General features: G+C 57.9%; 2 protein-coding genes across 7 annotated transcripts in view; both read left to right on the forward strand.

Moving 5' to 3' along the window:
- Positions 1-16,179, forward strand: part of LOC105473751 (galactose-3-O-sulfotransferase 2) — a 28,601-nt gene extending 12,422 nt beyond the window's left edge. For both annotated transcript variants that reach the window (XM_011727707.3, XM_011727708.3), the window contains exons 2-4: positions 9,201-9,290; positions 12,406-12,661; positions 13,948-16,179. In XM_011727707.3, the coding sequence (XP_011726009.2) occupies positions 9,201-9,290; positions 12,406-12,661; positions 13,948-14,769 (1,168 nt within the window). In that variant the 3' untranslated portion in view covers positions 14,770-16,179. The remainder of the gene's footprint in view (positions 1-9,200; positions 9,291-12,405; positions 12,662-13,947) is intronic.
- Positions 16,180-19,713: 3,534 nt separating this feature from the next.
- On the forward strand, positions 19,714-25,281 carry LOC105473750 (neuraminidase 4). Of its 5 annotated transcripts, XM_024790375.2 has the most exons (5): positions 19,716-19,779; positions 21,481-21,553; positions 22,467-22,670; positions 22,846-23,101; positions 23,930-25,281. In XM_024790375.2, the coding sequence occupies exons 3-5, from the start codon at positions 22,470-22,472 to the stop codon at positions 24,925-24,927; spliced, it is 1,455 nt and encodes a 484-aa protein (XP_024646143.1). In that variant the 5' UTR covers positions 19,716-19,779; positions 21,481-21,553; positions 22,467-22,469; the 3' UTR covers positions 24,928-25,281. The 5 variants fall into 5 exon arrangements, with proteins under 5 accessions (XP_070929895.1, XP_011726003.1, XP_024646143.1 ...); XM_071073794.1 differs by lacking the exon at positions 21,481-21,553 and having other exon boundaries at positions 19,714-19,779; positions 22,464-22,670; XM_011727701.2 differs by lacking the exon at positions 21,481-21,553 and having other exon boundaries at positions 19,714-19,779.
- The last annotated feature ends 505 nt before the right edge of the window (positions 25,282-25,786 follow it).

The following is a 25,786-nucleotide window of genomic DNA, read 5'->3' on the forward strand; positions in this document are numbered from 1 at the left end:
GTTGATCTCAGGCCTTCAGATAAACTCAATCAATTGTCATCCAGAAAATATTTAAATTTCCCTATAGCCTGGAAGCCCCTGCTTTGATTTGTCTCACTTTTCTTGATCAAACCAATGTAGTTTCTTAAATGTATTTTATTGATGTCTCATACCTCCCTAAATATGTTTTAAACCAAGCTGTACCCCAACCACCTTGGGCATATGTTCTCAGGACCTCCTGAGGGCTGTGTCATAGGCCATGGTCACTCATTTTGGCTCAGAATAAACCTCTTCAATTATTTTACAGTTTGACTCTTTTCTTTGACACTCTCTTTTTTTTTTTTTTTGAGACAGAGTCTTGCTCTGTAGCCCGGGCTGGAGTGCAGTGGCCGGATCTCAGCTCACTGCAAGCTCCGCCTCCCGGGTTTGCGCCATTCTCCTGCCTCAGCCTCCTGAGTAGCTGGGACTACAGGCGCCCGCCACCTCGCCCGGCTAGTTTTTTTGTATTTTTAGTAGAGACGGGGTTTCACCGGGTTAGCCAGGATGGTCTCGATCTCCTGACCTCGTGATCCGCCCATCTCGGCCTCCCAAAGTGCTGGGATTACAGGCTTGAGCCACCGCGCCCGGCCTTCTTTGACACTCTCTACCTGGTTTCCCCAGAATTTGGAAACTATTTGTGAATATTTTTAATTTATGGGAGTACAGTTATTTATATAAGTGCAAGAAGAATCTGTTTTCGTTTTGCAACAGGACACAATTGGAGAAACTGGTTATTGTACTAAGGCTTTGACTGGAATGGTGAGCTTTCATTTAAGGAATCAAACTTGACTTATGGAGCCAATAAAAACCCGTTGGAAAAACTGGCCTCATACGTTTGTCTACAGAGTCCCTGTACAGGGTTCCTGACCTGTGGCAAGAAAAGAATATCACTTTCTGACAGGTCCAGGAGCCCCAAGTTTATCCTGGAACCTCAAGAGATGAGGATCACTCAACTCATAGGTATTTGATGGCACAAATTCGTGGCTGGGCTCGGCTTTAAAAAAGTCTTATCTGAGATTCCTCCTATGGAACAATGTTCCATCAAAGCCAATTTAAAAGCCTATGTAGGCCGGGCGCGGTGGCTCACACCTGTAATCCCAGCACTTTGGGAGGCTGAGGCGAGTGGATCACGAGGTCAGGAGATTGAGACCATCCTGGCTAACACGGTGAAACCCCGTCTCTACTCAAAATACAAAAAATTAGCCAGGTGAGGTGGCAGGCGCCTCTAGTCCCAGCTACTTGGGAGGCTGAGGCAGGAGAATGGAGTGAACCCAGGAGGTGGAGCTTGCAGTGAGTGGAGATCGCGCCACTGCAGTCCCAGCCTGGGCGACAGAGCGAGACTCCGTCTCAAAAAAAAATAAAAAAATAAAAAAAATAAAAAAAAATAAAAGCCTATGTAAAAAGTAATTATTCTTGCCGTACTGTATGCAAATAATTAGGCCAGGTAAAATAAAGCAAACCAGTCTTACCATGATTTGTCTTTAGTGAAAATGGGAAACTGGAGAGAGAAAAATTATGTTTCAAAACTATGGTGCACCTGTTTTTAGATTCTAGTCTTGCCTAATGTTTTCAATTTTTATTATTTTCTACAGTTTGGACCTAATTCTAATTTTCCTTGGCTACAAGTCTTCAAAATAATGTTTGCAATTTTTTTTCCTTCACTTGCCCCCTCCCCATTTTTCTGTTTTCTTTTCTTTCTTTTTTTTTTTTTTTCTGAGATGGAGTTTTGCTCTTGTCACCCAGGCTGGAGTGCAGTGGTGTGATCTCAGCTCACTGCAACCTCCACCTCCTGGGTTCAAGCAATTCTCCTCCCTCAACCTCACTAGCAGCTGGGATGCTACCATGCTTGCCTAACTTTTGTATTATTAGTATTATTTAGTAAAATGGGTTTTCACTATGTTGGCCAGGCTGGTCTCAAACTCCTGAACTCAGGTAATCCACCTGTTTCAGCCTCCCAAAGTGCTGGGATTTTAGACATGAGCCACCACGCCCACCCACCCCCCTCATTTTTCCTAATTTGGAGTCACTAAAACCTAAGCTGTGCTTTCTTAAAGCCCTGTGAACTGAAGCCAGACAGCTTAAACTTCAGAAGAAAATAGCAGCAACCTATTTATGTACATAAGCTACTTTCATACCCATCTACCGATGTATGGACTTTAAAGTTATGTGGCCTGTATCAATTTTTGCAGGATTATTCTTTGGTTTGTTGTTGTTTTTCTTTCTTCCTCCCCCTATTTTCTCTTCCTAGGACGTGAGACTTCACAACTTGCTAAAAATGAGCTTTCTTAATAACTCAGGACCTTCCCGTCTAGGAATAAACCATCCTAGTCGTGAGAGATCAGACGAAACCTGGGAACAGACTCATTTTCTTCTAAAATGCTTTCTCCAAAAGATTTTAAAGAGAAAATGGGGGAAATGTGAAAGGAAAATATCTGGAGGCCCCCAAATCACTGTAAGATAAAGGGAGGAGTCAAGCTGGGAACTGCTTAGGGCCAACCTGCCCCCATTGTATTCCAAGTCTCCCCTCTGCTCACTGAGATCAGTGCATATCTGACTGCCTCCTTTGGAGAGGCTCATCAGAAACTCCAAAGAATGCAACCATTTGTCTCTTACCTACCTGTGACCTGGAAGCCCCCTCCCCATTTGGAGTCTTCCTGCCCTTGCTTCGAGTTGCCCCGCCTTTCCAGACCGAACCAATGTTCACCCTGCATATGCTGACTGATGTCTCATGTCTCCCTGCGATGTATAAAGCCAAACCGTGCTCTCACCACCTTGGGCTCACGTCATCAGGACCTCCTGAGCCTGGGGCACGGGTGCGCGTCCTCAACCTTGGCAAAATAAGCTTTCTAAATTAACTGAAGCCTATGAACATCCCAAATTTGAGACAGGTTTCAGTTAATTTAGAAAGTTTATTTTGCCATAAAGTTCATCCATGTCCAGTGAGCTGGTCAGAAGGAACTGCAGGGGGATGTGTGTGTCTGTGTGTGTGTATGTGTATGTATCTGTATGTATGTGTGTGTGTGTATTGTGTGTGTATATACGTATTGTATATGCATGTGTGTATGTGTGTGTGTATGTATGTATATCTGTGTATGTGTATTGTGTATGTATGTGTGTGTATTGTGTGTATGTACGTACTGTGTATGTGTGTATATGTATGTATTGTGTATGTGTGTACATATGTATATGTGTATATGTGTGCATATATGTGTATGTGTGTATATGTGTGTGTATGTGTGTGTATTGTATGTGTACATATTGTGTGCATACGTATTGTGTATGTATGTGCGTATTGTGTATGTATGTGTGTATTGTGTATTGTGTGTGTATGTGTATTGTGTGTGTGTTGTGTGTATGTGTGTGTATCATGTATTGTGTATGTGTGTGTATTGTGTATGTGTGTGTATGTATGTAGTGTGTGTGTATGTACATATTGTGTATGCATATGTGTATGTGTGTATATGTATGTATGTGTGTACTATGTGTATTGTGTATTGTGTGTATGTATTGTGTGTGTATTGTGTATCTGTGTTTGTGTATTGTATATTGTGTGTGTATGTACATATTGTGTATGTGAGTACGTGTGTATATGTATGTATGTGTGTATTGTGTATTGTTTGTGTGTGTGTATGTGTGTGTATTGTGTGTGTGTGCATACGTATTGTGTATGTGTGTATGTGTGTGTGTATGTGTGTGTATTGTGTGTACGTATTGTGTATGTGTGTATGTATGCATATGTATGTATATGTGTATTGTGTCTTGTGTGTATGTATGTATGTATTGTGTGTGTGTATTGTGTATGTATGTACGTATTATGTATGCATGTGTGTGTGTATATGTGTGTGTATTGTGTATGTGTGTATGTACGTATTGTGTATGCATGTGTGTGTATATGTATGTGTGTGTATTGTGTATGTGTATTGTGTGTGTGTATGTGTGTGTATTGTGTGTGTTTGTATTGTGTGTATTGTGTATTGTGTATGTGTATGTGTGTGTGTTGTGTGTGTTTGTATTGTGTGTGTGTGTGTTTAATCCTGGAGTGTGAAAAACCATCGCCATAAGAATTTGCGAGTCTTCCTCACAGTCATCAAGGTTTCCAAAACCAGAAGTTCCCTGAGCTGGAGACAGGATGTCTTAAGGCGTGTTTTTTATTTTTTTTTATTTTTTTGAGACGGAGTCTCACTCTGTCGCCCAGGCTGGAGTGAGTGGCCGGATCTCAGCTCACTGCAAGCTCCGCCTCCCGGGTTCACGCCATTCCCCTGCCTCAGCCTCCCGAGTAGCTGGGACTACAGGCGCCGTCACCTCGCCCGGCTAGTTTTTTGTATTTTTTAGTAGAGACGGGGTTTCACCGGGTTAGCCAGGATGGTCTCGATCTCCTGACCTCGTGATCCGCCCGTCTCGGCCTCCCAAAGTGCTGGGATTACAGGCTTGAGCCACCGCGCCCGGCCATGTTGTTGTTGTTGTTGTTGTTGTTGTTGTTGTCTGTTTATTTTTTTGAGACAGAGACTGGCTCTGTCACCCGGGCTGGAGTGTGGTGGTGAGATCAAGGCTCACTGTAGCCTCAACCTCCCTGGCTCAGGTGATTCTCCTGCATCAGCCTCTTGAGTAGCTGGGACCACAGTCTCGAGCCACCACACCCGGCTAATTTTTGTATTTTCCATAGAGATGGCAGCCTCACTATATCGCCTAGGCTGGTCTTGAACTCCTTGACTCAATTGATCCTCCCACCGCAGCCTCCCACAGTGCTGGGATCACAGGGGTAAGCCCCCACACCTGCCCAAGACTTTTATTACTCCTAATTTTAGATATTTTGTTGGTTCTTACTCAGAAGTTGTAGAATTCTCTCTGAATGCCCTGGGAACTGCTGTCCTGCAGGCACTCACAGGTCACTGAGTTGTACTCGCAGGGCCGGGGCCTGGGCCTGGTGCCTCAAGTCGTCCCCTCTGTCCCCACTGGAACTGGGCCAGTGCCTCCCTGGCCTCTCTGCTCTTTCTTTTGGGAGCCTCAGGGACTTGCCATCTGTCTGCGGCGGGTGCACTGTGGCCCCCTGATGGCCCTGTGTGATCCAGAACCATCGGTCCCAGCAACCTGCCCAGAGCCGGAAAGCCAGATCTTCTGGGCGCTCCCAAGGAGGCAGCAGGTCGGTGGCCTCCAAGCCCCGAGGCCCCAACAGCAGGAAGTTTGAGGCCCTTTGGGAACCACTGAGCTACTCTGGCAACCCCCAGAGCAAAGGCAGCAGGGCCTGGCCGCAGTCCCCACAGTTGTGAGTCCCATAAGGCAGTTTCAGCTTGAGGGGAGGGTCCTTGGGGACTTTACGAAGCCCCTAAAAGCTAAAGGCACTTGAAAGCAATGTCGAATGGTTTATAATTTTTGGCAATATTTCATTTTCCCCCACAATCATTAGCTTTCAAGTTTTTTAGCAGCTAAACTCTTTAACATTTTGAATTGATTTTTTACTTTTTTAACAGGCTTATTAGGATGCAATTCACATACTAAAGAATTTACCCAATTACAGTGCACAATTCAGTGGTTTTTAGTAAATTCACAGTAGTGCAGCCACGGGCTCTCCTTAAAGAATGTGTAACAACGTGTAACTCCTGGTGTAAGGATAGAAACACCATCTCTCTGCTTGGTGGAACACATCACCCATTTACTGCCCCACAGTCCTCTGGGTCGGTCAAGTGCACCTGTGGCTGGATTCACCTCCTGGGCCCTCTTCCCGGTTGCTCCAACATTGACCGCCCTACCTGATCCCTGCAGGTGTGGGACTAGCAGGTCCTTTGGCAAGGGAAGAGCCCACCTTGAGAAAGCTGTGGCATTTCTCTGGAGACGTCATTGTTTTAATTGGGCAGTTGCAAAGAACAGAGACGATTCATGTTGCCCCAAGGCCAAGGTGGGTGTTGTAAGTGTGAAAGCAGCTCTCAAACAGATAGCCAGTGTCTCCCATAAAAGTGCAGAGGGGCCATAAAGGCGCAGAGTGAGGGGCCATAAAGGTGCAGAGTGAGGGGCCATAAAGGTGCAGAGTGAGGGGCCATAAAGGTGCAGAGTGAGGGGCCATAAAGGTGCAGGGTGTTTGAGGAAGGAGTTGACTATAGCTGAACGGAAGTGATGGCCAAGAGTGGCAGCTGAGAGACCCTGCTGGTGTCCTGCGCCGGCCTTGTGAGGAGCCGTAAAACTGCCCTTCCCACCCCGGGCCTTATCAGTGGGTTAATCTCTAACTGTGCGGAGCCGTACAACTGCCCTTCCCACCCCGTGCAGCCGCTCTCCCGGGGAGGGTCTTGGGGAGTCCGCAGAAGGGACCCAACGGCAGAGCAGGAGCTCCGCGGTCAGTGTGGGGCCTCGTCTGGGTGTGGGAAAACATGTCCTCTCTCACGAAGCTGTGGGTGTCTCCAGCGGGACCCTGACCCTGCCTGGGGTGCATGGCCCTCTCTGCTCTGCGGCCCCTCATGCTCCCCTCCCTGTGCCTGGGGATTCTAGTGTTTACTGGGCCTTGGCTGCTGGGAGCCTCTTCAAGGTGGTTGCATTTTGACTAAGGACTGGAGGGTGCATTGAAGAATTGTAGAGTGGAGGTGAAGGGAGGGCCGGAAGCTCCTGTCCCGTCTCCTAGAAGCGTGGCTGTGGTAGAGCCACGGTGGTGGCACCGGCATTGGTGTCTGAGGTGCCGTGTGTGCCGTGAGGATGAAGTGTGAGATATTATGGGAGTTCCTGGTTCTACCATCCCCAGTGTCTTCGAGACCCACACCCTTGGTGTGGAAGAAAGGAGACAAGATGTCATACGAAGAGGTTCTGTTGAAAGCCGCAGTCTTGGAGCTGGAGGTTCCAGTGTGGACTACTTGGTGGTTCCCGTGAGGGGCTGGGCTGTTGGCGGCCCTGAGCTGGCCCCATGTGGGTCAGCTAGTGGCTGGGTGGGGCAGGCACTTTGACCAGAGCCTTGCCTGCCAGCTCACTGCTGTGGCCACAGCCCCAGGGGTGCCTTGAGGTCCCATGCAGGGTGAGGGGACTGCGAGGGGCTTGAGGTCCTGAGGGCTGCCCCTGTTTGCTGTCAGAATGCACCTGGCCACCCTGGCGCAGCCATCCTTGAAACATTCCAACAGCAATGTTTCAAGAAGCAGAGATGGGGTCTCATTATATTGCCCAGGCTGGCCTCAAGCTCCTAGGCTCAAGCAATTCTCCCACCTCTGCCTCCCACAATGTTAGGATTACAGCCGTAAGCCGCTGCGCCTGGCCTGAAACATTACATGTTTGCCCGATTTGTCTTTCTTTTCTTCATAACCTTTTGGTTTTGTGTCTTGCTTAGATGGCAGCCTCATTCTCTTTTATCCTCTGACTTCGGTGGTTTTATTTTTTTACATTAAATCTTTGACCCATATGGAACTGATTGTGATCTATGGAGTAGATCTGGGAGAGCCGATGTTCGTTATCATGACTGTTCAGAATTTTTCTGGCCATCACTATATGTTTTTTGTCTATTTGAACTTTAGAAGTGACTTCTTAGTTAAAAATTCTCTTCTTGGAGATTATGCTAAAATTCAAGATTGTTTTATGCAAAAATCATCTCCTTTCCCCAAAAGGAGAGGAGTGCTGGGCCAGCGTGTGGGAGTGAGGACCTGCCTATCAGGAACTCTTCTTGGGCAGGGGCCAGTGGGGCGGGGCAGAGCCAGCCCAGCCCTCCCCTCTTCTCCCAGGCAGAGCATGAATGGTCGTGTGACCACTGAGCAGCGGGGCAGATCCTAACCCAATTCCACGCCCCGGGAGGGTGAAGAGTGACGTCGCACTGGGCCTGGGTCCTGCCTCCCTGCTGTTCTAGCACCCCCAGCCCCCTGACCCACCTGCCGCCTGCCCTCTCCTCCAGCTGCTGGGCTTCTTGCCCCGCTTTGCCTTGGTTACAATTCCTCCTTCCCCACTGGCTTGTTGTGCTCCTATGTACCCTGTAAGGCCCCATGCAAAGGCCCCAGTCCAAGCAGGAAGCTCACCCCTTGTGTCCTCTCCAGATGCTGAGCTCGTCGAGTGCAGGTGTGGTGTCTGCTTCCCTTGTAGCCTGTGCCTGACCTGCACCGAGACACTATGGCCCACGTGGCACCCCCAACCCATCACTGAGGAACCACGGACCACGTGGCACCCCACGCCATCATTGAGGGAACCCGGCCCACGTGGTAGCCCCACCCCATCATTGAGGGGCCTCTTTGCTGCTATCACCTGATGGGGGGCTTTGCCCAGTGGATGGGGGACCCTGGCTCCCTGCCCGACTCTGCGGTCAGGACTTATCCAGATCTGCTCTTCCCTGATTTGGCTGCACCTGCCGGGTTCCTGGGACCCAGGCCAGGCCTCCTCAGGCCTCCTCGTGTGGGCCCCGCCTCCCTGTCTGGAGGCATCATGCTTCCTTCAGGCCCAGTCAGCCCGGGCTGCCACAGCAGACACCACAGACAGGATGGCCCCAGCAGCAGACATGTGCTTCTCACAGTTCTGGAGGCCGGAAGGCGCGTGACCTCAAGCCAGCGTGGCGGGTTCCTAGGGAGGGCCCCCTCCTGGCCTGCAGGTGCCACTTTCTCTCTGTGCCCCCGTGTAGGGAGTGAGGGTGGGGAGTGGAAGCTGCACTCTGGTGTCTTCCTTGTCTCAGAAGGACACGAATCCCATTACAGGGTCTCCACCCACCCTCACAACCTCGTCCAACCCTGACATGTCCCAGAGGCCCCACCTCCAGGCACCGCCACGCTGTGTGTTAGGGGTTTGACCCGTGGATTCTGGGGGCGCACAGTCCATTGCACCAAACTCTCGGCCTCTCCAGATCCCCTGGGGTGCAGAGCTCAGGGTCGCCGTCCCATCACAGTCTCCCAGGGGGCCCTGCCTGGGTAGAGGTCCCCTGACCTGCTCCCACCTCTGGTCCCAGGAGCGCAGCCCTGTCAGCTCCCGAACCCCAGGGAAGGGGATGGCTCATCCACTAGGCTCTTTCCAGCCCTGAGCCATTCACGGGTGGTCAGGGTGGGATCAGATTCAGGCCTGTCCTGGGTTGAGACCCCCTAAGCCCTGGGCCGGCACCCAGTGGATTTGAGGACAAGATGTTACAGAGATGAGGGGAGGCCCAGACCTGTGTGGCCCAAGGACCTGGGCTTGGCTGAAGGATGGGAGGTGGGGTGGGGTTGGCACAGCCCGGCCTGGGCACTCATGGGCTGCCATTTCCACAGGTACTTCCGGGTCATCCTCCTCCTCCTCCTGGCCCTGACTCTGCTGGTGCTGGCGAGATTCCTTCTCACGGACTTAGAGCTTGTCACACCGTAAGTCCTGCCGCCACCGTAAGTCCTGCCCCGGGCAGGCGCCTCCTAACAGCCCCGAGGGCAGAGCCCGGGACCCCAGCATGCACACCTCCCCACTGGGCCTGAATCCCTCTGGAAGAGGAGGGACAGATGGGCCCTTCCTCGGGGGCACCCGGAGAGTCTCCTGTTAACCACAAACCTGCCTGGGCCTCTGGGGAGGGCTCTGGGGAGCAGGGGCCGGGTCTGGGTTTGGGGGCAGAGCCAGCTAGTGTGTGCAGAGGGTCCCTAGTGTGGCGGGCAGGGCTGGAGGCCTCCTTCTTGCTCCCCACAACAGAGGTGGCCTGTGGGCCTGGGCTGGGCCTGGGCTGGGATCTGGGAAGGAAAAGGTCGGAACTGTGCTCAGGACAGACCTCGCAACCCTGGGCCTGCCTGGAGACCCTCTCCTCTGCCCGCCTGTGGTACATCCTCTGTGGAGCCCCTGTGCATGGAGGTGCCCACCTCGCAGCCCAGCTGTGCCTCCAGACAGGGCTTCAGCCAGGCTGCTGGGAGGGTCTTCCAGGCCCTGCCACTCCCCAGCCCCTCTGGTTGGAAGAGAGAGGAAGCACCAGTCCCCTCTGGGCCGAGCTGAGCTGCCGGAGACAGGTCCCAAGGACCCTGTCTTTGCTCACCCGCATCGCCCAGGCTGGTTAGGCCTGGAGACCCTGACCCCACCATCCTGGTCACTCCTGCTGGCCCTGCTCTGGGGCAGGGAGGGCGCCTGCTACTCCAGGCCCACTGGGTAGGTGTCGTGATGGGTTCCAAGAGTGGGCCCAGCGTCTACTCCAGCCCTACCTCTGGCCGCCAGTCTCGGCTTTGGGGTCCTTCCTTTTCCTGGTGTGAACGGACTGCCAAGAGCCGCATGTGTGGCTGAGGTCACATGATGTCGCATGAGGTCACAGGGCCAGCTGCACGTGCACGCCTGGGCGCCAGGGAGAAGGCTGGGGTGACGTGTGGGCCAGAAGGTGTAGCCCCTGAGGGAAACAGAGGTGGGTCTGAGGACACTGTCTCTGTGGGGCCCTGAGGCCGGGGCTGAGGGTCTGTAGGTCGGGGCGCAGTGCTGGATCTGGTGGGGGTTCCTGGGTTGGGGGTGTCAGCTGAAGAATCATGACATCTACAAATTTGGAGAGGAGACTTTGTTTCTTATAAAGTGTGGACATCCCACAGGCTGGGAGCACAGCCGTTGAAAGGCTGTGATCGGACACTTCGAGGGAGGGCGTGGGACAGGGACATACTCTGAATGGCTTGGCCAAGTACACGTTCAGCAAGTGACGGGAGGAGCTGTGGATATTCGTAAAGGGGGTCCTGACACATGTGTCCTGAACAAACACGTGTGTTACATGTGACCCACGTTCACCTTGGGGTGGAGACTGCACATCTAACTGCGTTACAATTAGGCCCTGCACGTCAGAAGGTGAAGCCGGGACGGGAAGCACTCGGTGTGCAGCCTCTGTAAACCGCCAGAACCGGTTCAGGGCTGGGGGTCCCTGCTCAGGAGACAGTTACTGAGATGAGGCTTTTGTCCGATTGCAGCTATGGTTCTGGCTGGTGGAGCAGGGGTCAGCGAGGCAGCGTCTGGCGGGGGGTGAGCTGCACCTGCTTTAATGTTGTTCATCTCAAGGCCAGCGTTTGGCTGCCAGAGACAAAGAAAAGCTTGTGGCAGGGAGAACCTGGTTTCTGCTTTAAGTGCAGTGTGCGTGACTTAGCCCCTGCCTGGCGTGGCCTCAGGCCCTGTTGGTAATTTGGTGTCTTATGACCACAGTCGGTTCTGCTGGGCTATTGGTCTCTTTTCATTTTTTAATTAAAAGAAAAATTTTACTTTAAGTTCTGGGACACAGGTGCAGAACGTGCAGGTTTGTTACACTGGTATACACGTGCCATGGTGGTTTGTGTCTCACGCGTCCGTGTGAGGAGACCACCAAACAGGCTTTGTGTGAGCAACATGGCTGTTTATTTCACCTGGGTGCAGGCGGGCTGAGTCCGATAAAGGAGTCAGCAAAGGGTGGTGGGATTATCATTGGTTCTTATAGGTTTTGGGACAGGCGGTGAAGTTAAGAGCAAGGTTTTGGGGGCAGGGGGTGAAGCTCACCAAGTACATTCTGAAGGGTGGGGAGAATTACAAAGAAACTTAAGGGTGGAGGAGATTATAAAGAACCTTCTAAAGGGTGGGGCAGATTACAAAGGACATTGATCAGTTAGGGTGGGACAGAAACAAATCACAATGGTGGAATGTCATCAGTTAAGGCTATTTTCACTTCTGTGGATCTTCAGTTGCTTCAGGCCATCTGGATATTTACGTGCAGGTCACGGGATATGATGGCTTAGCTTGGGCTTATAGGCCTGACAGTTTGCTGCACCTGTCAACCCGTCATCTGGGTTTCAAGCCCCGCATGCATTAGGTATTTCTCCTAATGCTTTCCCTCTCCTTGCCCCCACCCCCCCGACAGGCCCTGGTATGTGCTGTTCCCCTCCCTGTGCCCACGTGTTCTCATTGTTCAAGTCCCACTTATGAGTGAGAACATGTGGTGTTTGGTTTCCTGTTCCTGTGTTAGTTTGCTGAGGATGATGGTTTCCAGCTTCATCCACGTCCCTGCAAAGGACATGAACTCATTCTTTTTTATAGCTACATAGTATTCCATGGTATATATGTGCCACATTTTCTTCATGGTCTCTATTTAACATTCACACTGGGCAGTTGCTGTGTCTAAACCGCAAAGGGGAGGGGGTGTGATGATGGGATGGGTCTGACCTCCCATCCCATCACTGCTGGGAACTCAGTTTTAAGGTGTGTCTGGGGTCCCCTTGGCCAAGTTGGGTTTCATGTAGGGTTTTATTTTTAGTTCTCAGGGGCACAGAGTTGGGGAGCATGGTTATGGAAGACAGTTGGGGGAGTCTGTGTTTGGGCCACCAGATGGGAGGTTGTGGAGTGGGGCAAGGCTTGGGGCCAGGGTTCTGTGTTTACCCAGTGGGCCCCTGGCCTAGAGTTGGGGGGCTCAGGTTGGGAGGTCTCTCGTTGCGGTTGCCGGGCTGGGGTTCATTGTTGAGCGGGGATCGGGGCATCTGCACCCTTGCTGATGGTGGCCTGTGCCTTCCCTCCCAGCCTGTTTGGGGGCCAGGCCAAGGGGCCGCCCGTGACCAACATCATGTTCCTGAAGACGCACAAGACGGCCAGCAGCACGGTCCTCAACATCCTCTACCGCTTTGCCGAGACCCACAACCTGTCCGTGGCACTGCCCGCCGGCTTGCACGTCCACCTGGGCTATCCTAGGCTCTTCCTGGCACGCTACGTGGAAGGCATGGAGCTGCAGCAGCACTTCAACATCATGTGCAACCACCTGAGGTTCAACCTGCCTGAGGTGCGGTGGCCCGCTGGGGAGGAGGGTGGGCTGCGGCTGTGGCTGTGGCTGCAGGGTCTGAGTGGTGTAGCCTGGAGACTGGAGAGGAGGTGGAAGGCTTAGGGGCGGGGCATGCAGAGAGGGGGTGGGGAGGGCCTGGGCCGCACATCCTGCTGAGCCAACCCCTGCCCCTCCAGGTGGCCAGTAGCCTACAGTTGCTCTTGGAATGAGACCTAGGAGTCCCACAGCCCCTGCCCAAGGGCATCCCCAGTGCTCTCCCGCTTCTCTGGCCTCCTCTGGTACTGCACAGGCCCGGCTCACCCCACCCCATGACCTTCGCTCCCGTGGCTGCAGGCCCTCCTTTGGGTCCCTCAGGTCTCAGCACAGAGCCCTCTTCCCCCCAGGGCTTCCCTGACCTTCCTTACAAAAGAAGCAGGGCAGGGAGTGTGGGCGGGAGGGCTGTGGGCAGGCACAGGTGTTTTAGGGTCACCCCCAGCGCTCTGTGGAGAATGGCCAGCAGAGGCTAGGTGACGAGGTGAGGCCAGAGGGAGGCCCGGTGGGGAGAGGTGGTGGGCAGAGAGCGGGGCAGCTTGGGTGTGCTGTGAGGTGGGGGCCGTGGGGCAGAGGAAGGAGGAGGGGTCAGGAGGAGAGGAAAGGAAGAGGGTGGGAGCAGGGAGGAGGCCTCCCACTGTTCTCTCCCTGGGTTTCTGAGGATGGAGAAGCCAGCGGTGTAGTTGGGCATGGCTTTCTGCATGACTTTACTTTCTGTGGGTGGGGTATATCCTCCAGGACCTCTGAGGGGGCACAAGTGAGGGTAAGTCCAGACCCACCCTGTGGGGAACCCGGGTCATGGGCCTTCTCTGGGCCTCAGTTTCTTTATCTGTTAGGTGGGTGTCACCCTGGCCTGGCAGCTGGTGGAGTGCTGAAGGCCCCCTGTGCCAGGGGCCCGAGGAGGGCCCTTCGTGTTGGGTCTGTGCCCCACAGCATCCCACCCCTAGAGGCCTCTGCGTCTTCTCGAGGTGCCATTGGGAGCTCCTCCTCCCTCCTCCTGCTGAGGCCCCATCCTGGCGTCCTTGGCCTCTGTTTTGGGCCCCAGGGAACCAGTGACCGTGCTACAGGGCCTGCGTGTGGCCCTGGCTCTGCTCCCGCAGCTACTGCACGAGGAGGTGCCAGGCCCTGGTCCCTCCGCAGATGTGTGGATGGGGGGGCTCCCCGAGCAGGTGTGGCCAGGACGCGCCTCCTCCCCGCGGGTGGGCCACCCTGGCCCGGGCCCGCGGTCCGCAGCCCGCCTCTCTGTCGCCACACAGGTGCAGAAAGTCATGCCAAACAACACCTTCTACTTCTCCATCCTGAGGAACCCCGTGTTCCAGCTGGAGTCCTCCTTCATCTACTACAAAACCTACACCCCCGCCTTCCTGCGCGCCCCGAGCCTGGACGCGTTCCTGGCCTCGCCGCGGACGTTCTACAACGACAGCCGCCTCCTCAAGAACGTCTACGCCAAGAACAACATGTGGTTCGACTTCGGCTTCGACCCCAACGCGCCGCTCGAGGAGGGCTACGTGCGCGCGCGCATCGCGGAGGTGGAGCGGCGCTTCCAGCTGGTGCTCATCGCGGAGCACCTGGACGAGTCCCTGGTGCTGCTGCGGCGCCGGCTGCGCTGGGCGCTGGACGACGTGGTGGCCTTCAGGATCAACGCCCGCAGCGCGCGCTCCGTGACCCGCCTGGCGCCCGAGACCCGGGAGCGCGCGCGGAGCTGGTGCGCGCTGGACTGGCGCCTGTACGAGCATTTCAACCGCAGCCTCTGGGGGCAGCTGCGCGCCGAGCTGGGGCCACGGCGGCTGCGCGGGGAGGTGGAGCGGCTGCGCGCCCGGAGGCGCGAACTCGCGACCCTGTGCCTGCAAGACGGCGGCGAGCCCAAGAACCGCACGCAGATCAGAGACCTGCGCCTGCGCCCCTACCAGTCCGGTAGGGCCGACATCCTGGGCTACAACCTCCGGCCGGGCCTGGACAACCAGACGCTGCGCGTGTGCCAGAGGCTGGTGATGCCTGAGCTCCAGTACATGGCCCACCTGTACGCCCTGCAGTTCCCGGAGAAGCCCCGCAAGAAAATCCCGTTCCTGGGGGAGTAGAGGGGCCGGGGCTGGGGTCGGGACCTCCTGCGGACAGCAGCCCCTCTCTCCGCCATCACCGGGGAGGCCGGGGATCCTCGCAGGGCTTCTGGGGCGTTGGGAAACCCAGGCCCACCGGCTACGGCTCTAAAATGAAGAGGGTGGAGACCCCAGTAAGGAGCCGCCCACCCCGACGATCCGCCCAGATCCCTCCCAGAGAGCGCCCTGAGCCCAGGCGGCAGCCCCCCTCCCCCCGCCCCCGGGTCCGAGGCTGTCCCTCTCTTCACTGAATAGGACTGAACAGGAGGGCGGGGGAGTAGGGGAAGCTGGATGGCAGGTCAGCACCTGCCCGGCAGGACGCGCATGCCCGTGAGCCCCGGGTCTCCCGAGGGTCCTGGGCACTGGGGCTGTGGGTCCTCGGAGGAACTCAGAGTGGCTCCCCTGAATTTCCCGGCGCTGGCAACAAGGTGCTGGTCCCAGAGACAGCTGCAGGCACAGGCAGTGTCACAAAGACCAGCCCGGAAATGGGGCAGGGGCAAGGGGTCAGCCGCTCCCGAACAGCTCCCCATCTTTAGCTGCCGGAGGTTTGGTTCTGATGGAAGGACGTTTTCTACAGAGATGGCACAGCTGCTCACAAGACCAGAGCTCTAGCTCGGCTCCACGACCCCTGCTGGTCAGCCCCTAATGCCCCGTGAAGGAGAGGACGTCTCACTTGCCAAAGGAGTGGTTGGGGGTCCACATACCCTTGGTTGCCTTGGAGACCATGTTGGGTGTGGTGCCAGAGGGCAGCTGTGGGCAGCCCTCTTCGTCATTCACACGGAGGGACAGAGCCTCCCTGCCTGGCAGGACGTGATCCCTGGCTGCCAGGGGCTCAGCGGGTAAAGGGGTGCACATGCTGGGACCAGCCGATGCCTGGGGCACCCAGGAAACGCAGCTACTCTGCTGCACGCCAGCCTGGAGGTTGAGACTCCAGCAGTGGATCTAGGCCTGCAGGTCTAGGTGTGTCCTTGCTTTTTTGGGGGGGGCAGGGAACCAGTATTTCAAAGAAGAGAGATAACCCAAACCAGCAGCATAGGCAGCTCCCTCGGACCCCAGTGTAATGTGGGAGCTTTGAAAGGAATGAGGCACATCCCCCATATATCTCCCAACTTCCTGAGTCCAGCACAAACACATTCCTCCATATTTCTTTCAAACTTCAGAAAAACATCACCTGGGAGATCTCCGATAAGGAATGCTAAATGTATAATGTTAACCAATTGTAATGCTGTAACCGAGAGGATTACCTTGTTCCCTGTAACTTTACATATCCTGTTTACATCGGGCTATAAAAAGCAAGCACTCGCATTGTTCGAGGCCCTCCTGTATGCTGTGGAATGGAGGGACCAAGTTCGAACTTGTAGTAAAGATCCTTGCCGCTTGGCTTTGACTCTGGACTCTGGTGGTCTTCTTTGGGGAACAAACAGTCTGGGCATAACAGCTTCAGGAAGAGTGAATTTTCAGTGAGAGTTGGCTGTGAAGAATGGCACGAGCTCCACTGAGTCAGAGTCAGCCAGGGACCTCAGCAGGTCACCCTCCCTCCTCAGCCCAGGGACCTCTGCAGGCTGCCCACCCTCCCTCCTCGGCCCAGGGACCTCTGCAGGCTGCCCATCCTCCTTCCTCGGCCCAGGGACCTCTGCAGGCCGCCCACCCTCCCTCCCCGCTCAGCCCAGGGACCTCTGCAGGCCGCCCACCCTCCCTCCCCTCTTAGCCCAGGGACCTCTGCAGGCCGCCCACCCTCCCTCCCCGCTCAGCCCAGGGACTCCTGCAGGCCGCCCACCCTCCCTCCCCTCTCGGCCCAGGGACTCCTGCAGGCCGCCCACCCTCCCTCCCTCCTCGGCCCAGGGACCTCTGCAGGCCACCCTCCCTCCCCGCTCAGCCCAGGGAAGCCACAGGAGGGCATTCCGCCAGGTAAAGGGAGAGTGGCCCTGGAGGAGCCCACGTGCCAACAATAGGAGTCCCAGAAGGCAGAGAAGACCACAGATGAGAAAGCAGGTCACGTGGAGAACAAAACATTCCCGGACCACACCCAGGGTCGGGCTGCTCATTCCCGAGGCCCGATAGCGAGATGCAGATGGACTGGGGAAGAAGAGAGATTTTATTTCTGTAACTTGTTACAGGGAGATGGCCCGGAAACGATTACCAGACTTAACTCCAGATTACAGAGTTTTTCCAGAGCTTATAAACCTTCTAGGCTCTATGTCTACGTGTAAGTGTGATTCATCTAAAGACATACGTGATTAAATTCTTCTAATCTATAACTAAGTTCGAGTCCTGAAGATCTTCCTCTGGAACCTCAGTAAATTTACTTGATCTAAATGGGTCCAGGTGTTTACCCTTATCTTCTCTTCTGCTAAATCATGGAGGTTTGGGGAGTTCCTTCAGAGCCCAGTAAACTTGTTTGTGGAGGCCTGGGGAGTTTTTTCAGACCCCCCCAATAAAACCTGTTTAATACTAAACGGGTCCTGTTAAGAATTCCTTCATGATCTCGTCATGCTTCAAGGCCCGGGAAAGCCCTGGGCAGAACTCTTGGTGGGCTTTTGTTACTTCCCAGCTTTGTATGAGGCGCTGGCTCTCAGCTTCTAATATTTCACTTCACCCTCAGTCAGTGCCGGACAGTTGTCCGGAGGAGGCCTGCGTCGGTGAGGCCTGGCCTGCCGTGGAAACATTCCCCTGAGTTGAAGAAAGACTCACGGTTTTCAGCATCCAGTTACCCTCTGAGCATCAAGCAGAACCTGCCGGCCCCAAAACCAGGCCCCCTTGGCACACCGGGCCCAAGTGAGCCCAGCAGGAGGAGGTCTGCTTCTGAGCCGAGCGAGGGTTGGGGCGGTGGCCGCTGCGGTGGCAGCCCTGTCCCCGAACACAGCGCAGGTCATCTCTGGGAGGACGGGCGACGGTTGGGGCGGTGGCTGCTGCGGTGGCAGCCCTGTGCCCAGGCATGGACTCTGCCCTCAGCTTCAGGCACCGAAGAAATGAAGTTACAGGAGGGCACACTGTCCTTTTGTCTCTGCCTTCCAGGTTGGTGGGAACTGAAACTGGTACCATCTTTTTGAATGGAAATTTGGGGTCTTTCTGGCGACGTAAAATGGTGTGTGGTTTGCAGTAGAGTGTTGAGAACAGCCTGTCCGGGTTGTGCATTGAGAAGGGGCGGTTAAAATGCCGCCACATCGTGCAGCCATGAAAGGGGGAACACAGTGTGGCCGAAACTGCTTTTGGGGAGGGGGCACGTCCCAGCCTTCCGTGTGATGCTGGGGTCACGTGGCCCCTCGGCTGCCAGAGCTCACGAAGGCAGTTAAGGAAAGCTTCCTCCCGGTGGCTTTCATCCCACAGGGACAGAGCCTCAGATGTGCCCAGGGACCTCTGAGCAGCCATGGGCCACGGGGTGACAGTTGGGGGTGGTGGGACCCGTGGCTGGCATATACCCCAGGTAGACGGTGGCTTGTCCAGGCAGAGATGCCCAGGGGAAGGAGGTGGCACCTGAGGGCAAATCTGGCTTTTCAGGAGAAGCTTTCCTGTGAAATCTCTAGATTGAAAAAAGTGGGCTTGAAAAGCCTCAAGCAGAGGGAGTGAGGCCTGCCCCCCATCCCAGCTCTGTGGGCACACCCTGGTCAGACAGCCCTGCTCCAGACCCAGCCTCTGTCTCAGGGTGGCCCAGGAGAGGGCTTTGCAAGGTGACGTGGGGGCTTGGAGGCCCCGTTTCCCTATGAGCCTGGGTGCTTAGGGGATGGCCCTGGTCAGACTCCACCAGGCCCAGACTTGGGGCACAGGAGAAGGGAGATGGGCCACCCAGTTCTGGTTGGGCTGGGGTGGGGCTTCTGAGAGGTGGGGAGGTTGTCCCTTCCCACCCACCTGCCCCAGTATTCTTGGCTGTGAGCAGGAGGATGTGTACAACGGCCAAGTTGCCTGGACTCGGTACGCCCCTCTGGGGGTTGTGAGTGCACAGGGCGCTGGTGAGCGGCCCACGGGGGTCACGTGGCCCACGGGGGGCGTGCAGATGAGTCGGAAGGAGCTGGGGCCCACTCCTCCCACTTCCTTCTCTCCCACATCCTCCCCGGCCCCCTCCCAGCTCCCCCCAGTAAATCCCCTCAGGCTCCAAGACCTGGAGGGACGCAGCAGGTTTATAATCTCAGCCTGGAAACCACATGACCTCCCTGTTTCCCACCACAGCCCCCCAGGTTTCAGAAGCAGTTGAGGACGCCCCTCGCAGGGGAGGGAGGGACAGTGAGAAGGGAGGGTGTTCAGGGCCCAGGGAGCCCCCGCAGAGGCTGCCCCATCAGAGCGCACTGGGGACCTGTGGCCTCCTCTGAGATTCTGGCCTGGGCAGTGGTCATTTGAGCATCGGTTACCAAGGCTGCCTCCAAAATGGCAGGCCGGGGTCAGGCCAGCATGAATGGGGCTGGCAGGAGTCCTGCAGGGGCAGCTGTGCTGGGGAGGGGTCACCCTGGGCCCTGAGAGGCACAGGACATGGTGATAGGGTGCTGGCCTACCAGAAGCACAGATACGGAGCTGGAGCCCAGCAAGGCCCCAGGGGCCACTGTCCTGTGCTGTGAGGGGCTGTGCTGTGCCAGGGGAGGCCCCGCACCCAGGAAGCCCGGAAGAGAGTGTGCACTCACGGAGCCCTCCTGCCAGGGCTGCATCTCTTGAGCAGCAGACCCCTGTGTCTCCCTGGGAGGTCCACTGTGGCCTCACCACAGCCCTTGTTGGAGGGCACATCCCTGTGTCCTCAGCACCCCAGTGTTGAGCGTGTCGACCTGCAGAGGGGAGCCTGTGCTGGCCCCAGGCATCTGTGTGGCTCGTGGGTGCCCATCTGCACCCCTGGCCCCGCTCTGGGCTTCAGTGGAGCTGTGCCACCGTGGGAGTGTCCAGGGTCCTGACGTAGCCCTGGGACGTGGCCAGCTCCCTGGCCTGCTGCCCGCACAGTGGGCCCTTGTCTCTGCTCTGGGTCAGGCGAGGCAGCCACCCATGATGAGCTCTGCAGCCTTCCCGAGGTGGCCGGTGAGTCCCTGCCCTTGGCACCCCCAGTGCCCTCACCCCTCTACCCTGGTGCTCGGGGCCAGGACCCGCTCCTGAGGGATCTGTCCCGCTGGCCGGCTCCTCTGTCTGGGGGTGCTGGACGAGTCCCACCGCTTGCCAACCCCAGGGTGGCTCCTCAGCTCTCAAACAAGGGGCGGGCTGCATGGATTCCGAGGGCCCCTCCAACAAGAGGTCCCACACGCGTCTCCCAATGGGACAGTTTCCTGGCCCACAGGGTGGGTGTGACACTGAGGGTTCCTGGGGGCAGATTCAGGGCATGGGATGGAGGCAGACGGGTTGTGAGAGGCCCAATGCAGGGGGCCGGCGCCAGCCCACAGGGTCGTTCTGCAGATGGGCTGGTCGGGGATGCTCTACCAGGTGAAGGGTCTGTGGCTGGAGTCTTCGCCCTGGCCAGGGCACAGGACGTTCACAGCGCAGGCTGAGGGTCAGAGCCGCCGAGGGCCCCCGCTGGGATCCTGCACAAAGCTTTGGCCTCTGCACTTTACGTGGGCGCATGTGAATGCCCCTCGCCAAGGTGTTCCTACACCTGACGGGTCCCAGGACAAGAAGTGCTGACCCCAGAGGGTGTGTGCAGAGGGCCTGGGCTGACCTCAGGGCTCTGGGTCAGGATGGGCTGCGAGGGGTGGGGGTGGGGGGTCTGTGATGGCCCCCTGCCAAGCCAGAGTGAACCCTACAACCGGTCCAGGGGTCCAGGGGCCAGAAGGCCAGGTTCTCCTGGAGGTCCCATCTCCCCCAGGCCTTGGTTTTCCCTTCTGTGACTCCACAGCCCTGAGAAGGGCCCTGTCAGGGAGAGCGGGGGCACTGGTTAATGTCCAGGACACAGCCGTCCCAGTCAAGCCAAACCTCTGAAACATGCTGAACTGGCCGCACTGAGCAGGGCTGGCCTCTGAGACGGAGGGGCCTGCTGAGGACACAGAGGCTCTGTGGAACCCAGGGAACTGGCCGCACTGAGCAGGGCTGGCCTCTGAGACGGAGGGGCCTGCTGAGGACACAGAGGCTCTGTGGAACTCAGGGCCTGGCTGTGGCAAGGATACCCCAAGCCAAGTGTGTGGCAGCCTTGTCCTCTCTGTGGGCCTCAGTTTCCCCTCTGTGCAACGAGGGGAGTGACCAGCTGGTTTCTGGAGCCTCCTTCCCTCCCTCTCTGTCCCCAGGAGCGGGCCTGGGCCTCATGTCTGCAGGGGGTGCTGACGCCGGCTCCTGTGGCCCGGGCCTTGGGGAGGGAGCCAAGTGCCGAGAGAATGTCTTGCTTGTGCCTGCTCAGCCCAGAGGGACACGTGGCGTCTGCACCTGCTTCCCGCTTGGGCACAATTGCCCTTTGAGAGCAGAGCCAGGGGCTTCTTGGGGACAGGAAGCTGCTCTCAGAAGCCGCACACTGGTGGTGGGGGAGCAGCAGGAAGGGGCCGGCCAGCTGTCCTAGCCAAGAGCCTTTCAGGAACCGGCGGCCCAGGGCAGAGGTGGCTGGAGGTGGAGCTGTCTGTTCGGGCCTCAGGTGTAGGGGCAAGGCCTGCCCGGTTTTGCACGAGTGTTGCGCCTTTACCTGGGTCTCCATCGGTCCCACCTGACTCGTGAGTGTGCGTGGGTCCCCGTTGTAGGCAGGCGTTGTGCCCTGGCCAGGTGCGGTGCTCAGCATCCAGCCATCTCCCTCCTCCCTCCTCCCCTTAGCCTCCCATCCAGGTGCCCCGTGTGCCCAGCCTGGGTGACTGGCCGTGGCTCTGACCGCTCCGAGTCCTGCACGGTGGGTACCAGCGTTCCCACCTGTCTGCAGCTGCGCCACCTCCCTGTGCTGGGCTGTGCGTGCTCACGCACGGCCCGGCCTGGCTTTGTGCGGTCAGACAGAGAGACCCCCAGGCAGGTCCCGCCTGCAGCAAGCAGACCCCACATGTGCCCCAAATGCCCGCTCACCCGGCCCCTGCCCTGGTGGGTGTTGTCTGGGAGCCCCACTCAGCTTTGGGGCTTCTGATTCCTGTGGGTGCTTCTCAGGTCAGGGCCTGCAGGTGCAAAGCACCAGGCAGTGGGGTGGGGGCACTATGGGGCCAGCTGCCCTGCAGGCAGGGGTCTGACCACCGAGCACCTGTCCCCTGCAGGATCCCTGGCTATGGGCGACCCGATGACTTCAGGAAGTGGGAGTGGGTCCCCTGTCCCCATGGCTCCCAGCAGTCCCTGTGAGCTCACCTCTTTGTGTCTCTGTTTGCTGTGGCCTCTATTCTGGGGACACTGAGCCTCTCCTTGCTTGAGGTTTTGGGTCCTGATTGTCCACATGACCTCCTGCTGGGTGAATTCCGGGATGACCATGTGTCCTGGGCACATGGCTGGCAGGGTCCCGGGGCTCTCCGGCCAGCCTCCCCTGCACCTCCGCACCAACTAGCCTGGCCGAGGGTCAACTCCCAGAGCCGTGTTGAGAGGGGAAGGTCTGATTCCATAGACATTTGGGGTACAGGGGTTGTGAGGGTGGACTGGGGAGGGGCTGCTCCAGATCTGGGGTGAGGGAGTCAGAAACAGGCCTGACCCCAAGGTGGGTACAGGAAGAGCCCTAGGTGTGGGCAGGAGCTGTCTGCACCTCCTGAGCCCCTTCCCCAATCCAGAGGAGGAGCGAGTGTGGGACTCCCTGGGCCTGCCTTGCTGACCTGTGGCCCTGTACTGACCAGCAGAGCATGGGGGCCCCTCATACCCCTTCACGGACAGTGCTCTTTGAGCGGGAGAGGACCGGCCTGACCTACCGCGTGCCCTCGCTGCTCCCCGTGCCCCCCGGGCCCACCCTGCTGGCCTTTGTGGAGCAGCGGCTCAGCCCCGACGACTCCCATGCCCACCGCCTGGTGCTGAGGAGGGGCACGCGGGCCGGGGGCTCCGTGCGGGTGAGTGGCCGGGCCCACTGGGGCTGCACACCCAGGGACAGGGGCGGGGGTGGCGGTGGCAGGCGGGTGCCCGAGATAGATGAGCAAACCAGGCTCAGCTGTCTCGGGTGCCCCACGGGGGGCTGTGCCCACGTCCCTGGACATCCTAGTCAGTGGCACTTCCTCCTCTGGGCAGTGGGGCGCCCTGCAGGTGCTGGGGACAGCAGCCCTGGCAGAGCACCGGTCCATGAACCCCTGCCCCGTGCACGACACTGGCACAGGCACCGTCTTCCTCTTCTTCATCGCGGTGCTGGGCCACACGCCCGAGGCCGTGCAGATCGCCACGGGAAGGAACGCCGCACGCCTCTGCTACGTGGCCAGCCGTGACGCCGGCCTCTCGTGGGGCAGCGCCCGGGACCTCACCGAGGAGGCCATTGGTGGTGCCGTGCAGGGTAGGCGGGCAGGGTGCCAGTCTGGGTCCCTCGGATTGGCCACGGTCCACATGGAAGGGAGATTCCAGCTGGAAATGTCCATTCTGCCCCACCCCCGCCCCTGCCTCCAGCCGTAAGGGAACCAACCAGCCCTCTCCCCAGGACTGTCCTGGGCCTCCCGTCCCAGGCAAATGGGTACTGGTCGCCACCCAGTCCATCCGGTGGGCAGGAGCAGGCCCTCTATGGCTGATCAGACTGTCATCCCCCCAGGTCATCCCTTTATCTGCAGAGGAGAAGGCTGAATGCTGAGGTGTCTCTCAGCTCCCAAACCAACAGCCACCCCGCCCCACCCCTTCCTCTTATTCTTTACTCCCTTCTCACCCCGCCTAGGGCCTGGCCAGGCCTCGCCACGGCTTTCCCTCCACCCCGTCCTCTGTGGCCACCTGACCCTGGCCTGTGGGAGCCACAGCAGGGAGTGGAGCAGATACATGGCGGACCCCAGGACCCCACCGCAGGGCCTCACTCCCCCTGCCCGCCCTCCGCTGTATCCGCATGGGCAGTGCTCGCCGGCCTCCCTGGGTGCTGCCCACCTGGGCGCTGTCCACCTGGGTGCTGCCCACCTGGGCGCGGCTGCTAACGGCTGGGAGAGGCTTGTCAGCCTGGGAGGACTCAGGGCGGCTGCAATGAGTTGTGTGGAAGGGTGGTCAGAGTGTGACGGTCCTAACCCGAGGCACCAGCCCCTCCTTCCCCGACCCCCGTGCCTTCCCCGACCCCTGTGCCTTCCTCCATCCGCCCCCCCCAACCTCGGGGACTCAGCAGCCCCTCCCACCTCCGCCCTCCTCCCCACAGACTGGGCCACGTTCGCCGTGGGTCCCGGCCACGGCGTGCAGCTGCCCTCAGGCCGCCTGCTGGTGCCCGCCTACACCTACCGCGTGGACCGCCGAGAGTGTTTTGGCAAGATCTGCCGGACCAGCCCCCACTCCTTCGCCTTCTACAGCGATGACCACGGCCGCACCTGGCGCTGTGGAGGCCTCGTGCCCAACCTGCGCTCGGGCGAGTGCCAGCTGGCGGCAGTGGATGGTGGACAGGCCGGCAGCTTCCTCTACTGCAATGCCCGGAGCACCCTGGGCAGCCGCGTGCAGGCACTCAGCACTGACGAGGGCACCTCCTTCCTGCCCGCAGAGCGTGTGGCTTCCCTGCCCGAGACCGCCTGGGGCTGCCAGGGCAGCATCGTGGGCTTCCCAGCCCCCGCCCCCAGCAGGCCACGGGATGACGGTTGGTCAGTGGGCCCCGGGAGTCCCCTTCACCCTCCACGCCTTGGTCCTGGAGTCCATGAACCCCCAGAGGAGGCTGCCGGAGACCCCCATGGAGCCCAGGTGCCTGGTGGGCCCTGCAGCCATCTGCAGCCTCAGGGGGATGGCCCCAGGCAGCCTGGCCCCAGGCCTGGGGTCAGTGGGGATGTGGGGTCCTGGACCCTAGCGCTCCCCATGCCCTTTGCTGCCCCACCCCAGAGCCCCACGTGGCTGCTGTACTCCCACCCAGTGGGGCGCAGGGCTCGGCTGCACATGGGTATCCGGCTGAGCCAGGCCCCGCTGGACCCGCACAGCTGGACAGAGCCCTGGGTGATCTACGAGGGCCCCAGCGGCTACTCCGACCTGGCGTCCGTCGGGCCGGCCCCTGAGGGGGGCCTGGTTTTTGCCTGCCTGTACGAGAGTGGGGCCAGGACCTCCTATGATGAGATTTCCTTTTGCACATTCTCCCTACGTGAGGTCCTGGAGAACGTGCCCACCAGCCCCGAGCCGCCCAACCTTGGGGACAAGCCTCGGGGGTGCTGCTGGCCCTCCTGACAGGCCTTCTGGCCGTGCCCATGCCCCTTGGGTGCCCGGGGCAGAGGGGTGGAATATGCTGGGGTGCCCCAGGATGGATGTGGGGGGGCTCTTAGTGCAGAATCCTGTGGATTAGAAGCAAGTTTCTCCTCAGAGTTCTCAAGCAGGGGTTGCTCTTCGAGAAGGGGAACAGCGGCTGGGAGTGAGCAGGGCAGGGTAGGGGCAGGAAGTGGGCCCTGGGCGACCCCCCACAGCTCCCTCCCGAGGCTGCAGGGTCAGGCACAGGACTGCAGGTAGCCCAGGGTGTTGTGGGTGGCAGCACTTGCTTGCTGGCTGCTTTCTGGCTCAAAATAAAGGAATCGTGCTTGTGTCGGGGTAGACGTTTCTTTCCTTTTCAGGTTCCAGCCCTGGGGAAGGGAGCTCTGCTCTAACCCGCTTCTCTGACCCCCATCCCAAAATCTCATTGCCTTGGCAAAGCTCTGCTTCTAAACATCCCGGGGCCAGCAGAGGGAGGGCAGGAGGGAGGAAGCGGCTTCCACCCTTGGCCTCCTGTGCGGTGATTTGCAAGTGGTCTGCCGCACTCTCTGAACTTCCTACCAGAAGAGTAGGAGGTAGGGCCTCTCTCCGCAGAGCTGGACACCAGGAGGGGGTCACCTTCCAGGACCAGCCCTGTGTTCCATTCCCCTGACCCCACCCTGCAGAGGGCTTGGGCTCCACTGGGGCTGTTTCCCCAGGGAAGTTCCTTTTTATTTATTCTCCTTTTAAAGTCTTAATTTCTGATGACAAAAGCAATATGTGCTTACTGTAGAAAATCTGGAAAATGAGCCGGGCACAGTGGCTCACGCCTATAATCCCAGCACTTTGGGAGGTCGAGGCAGGT

Source organism: Macaca nemestrina, chromosome 11 (assembly GCF_043159975.1).
Source record: "Macaca nemestrina isolate mMacNem1 chromosome 11, mMacNem.hap1, whole genome shotgun sequence".
Lineage (NCBI taxonomy): Eukaryota > Metazoa > Chordata > Mammalia > Primates > Cercopithecidae > Macaca > Macaca nemestrina.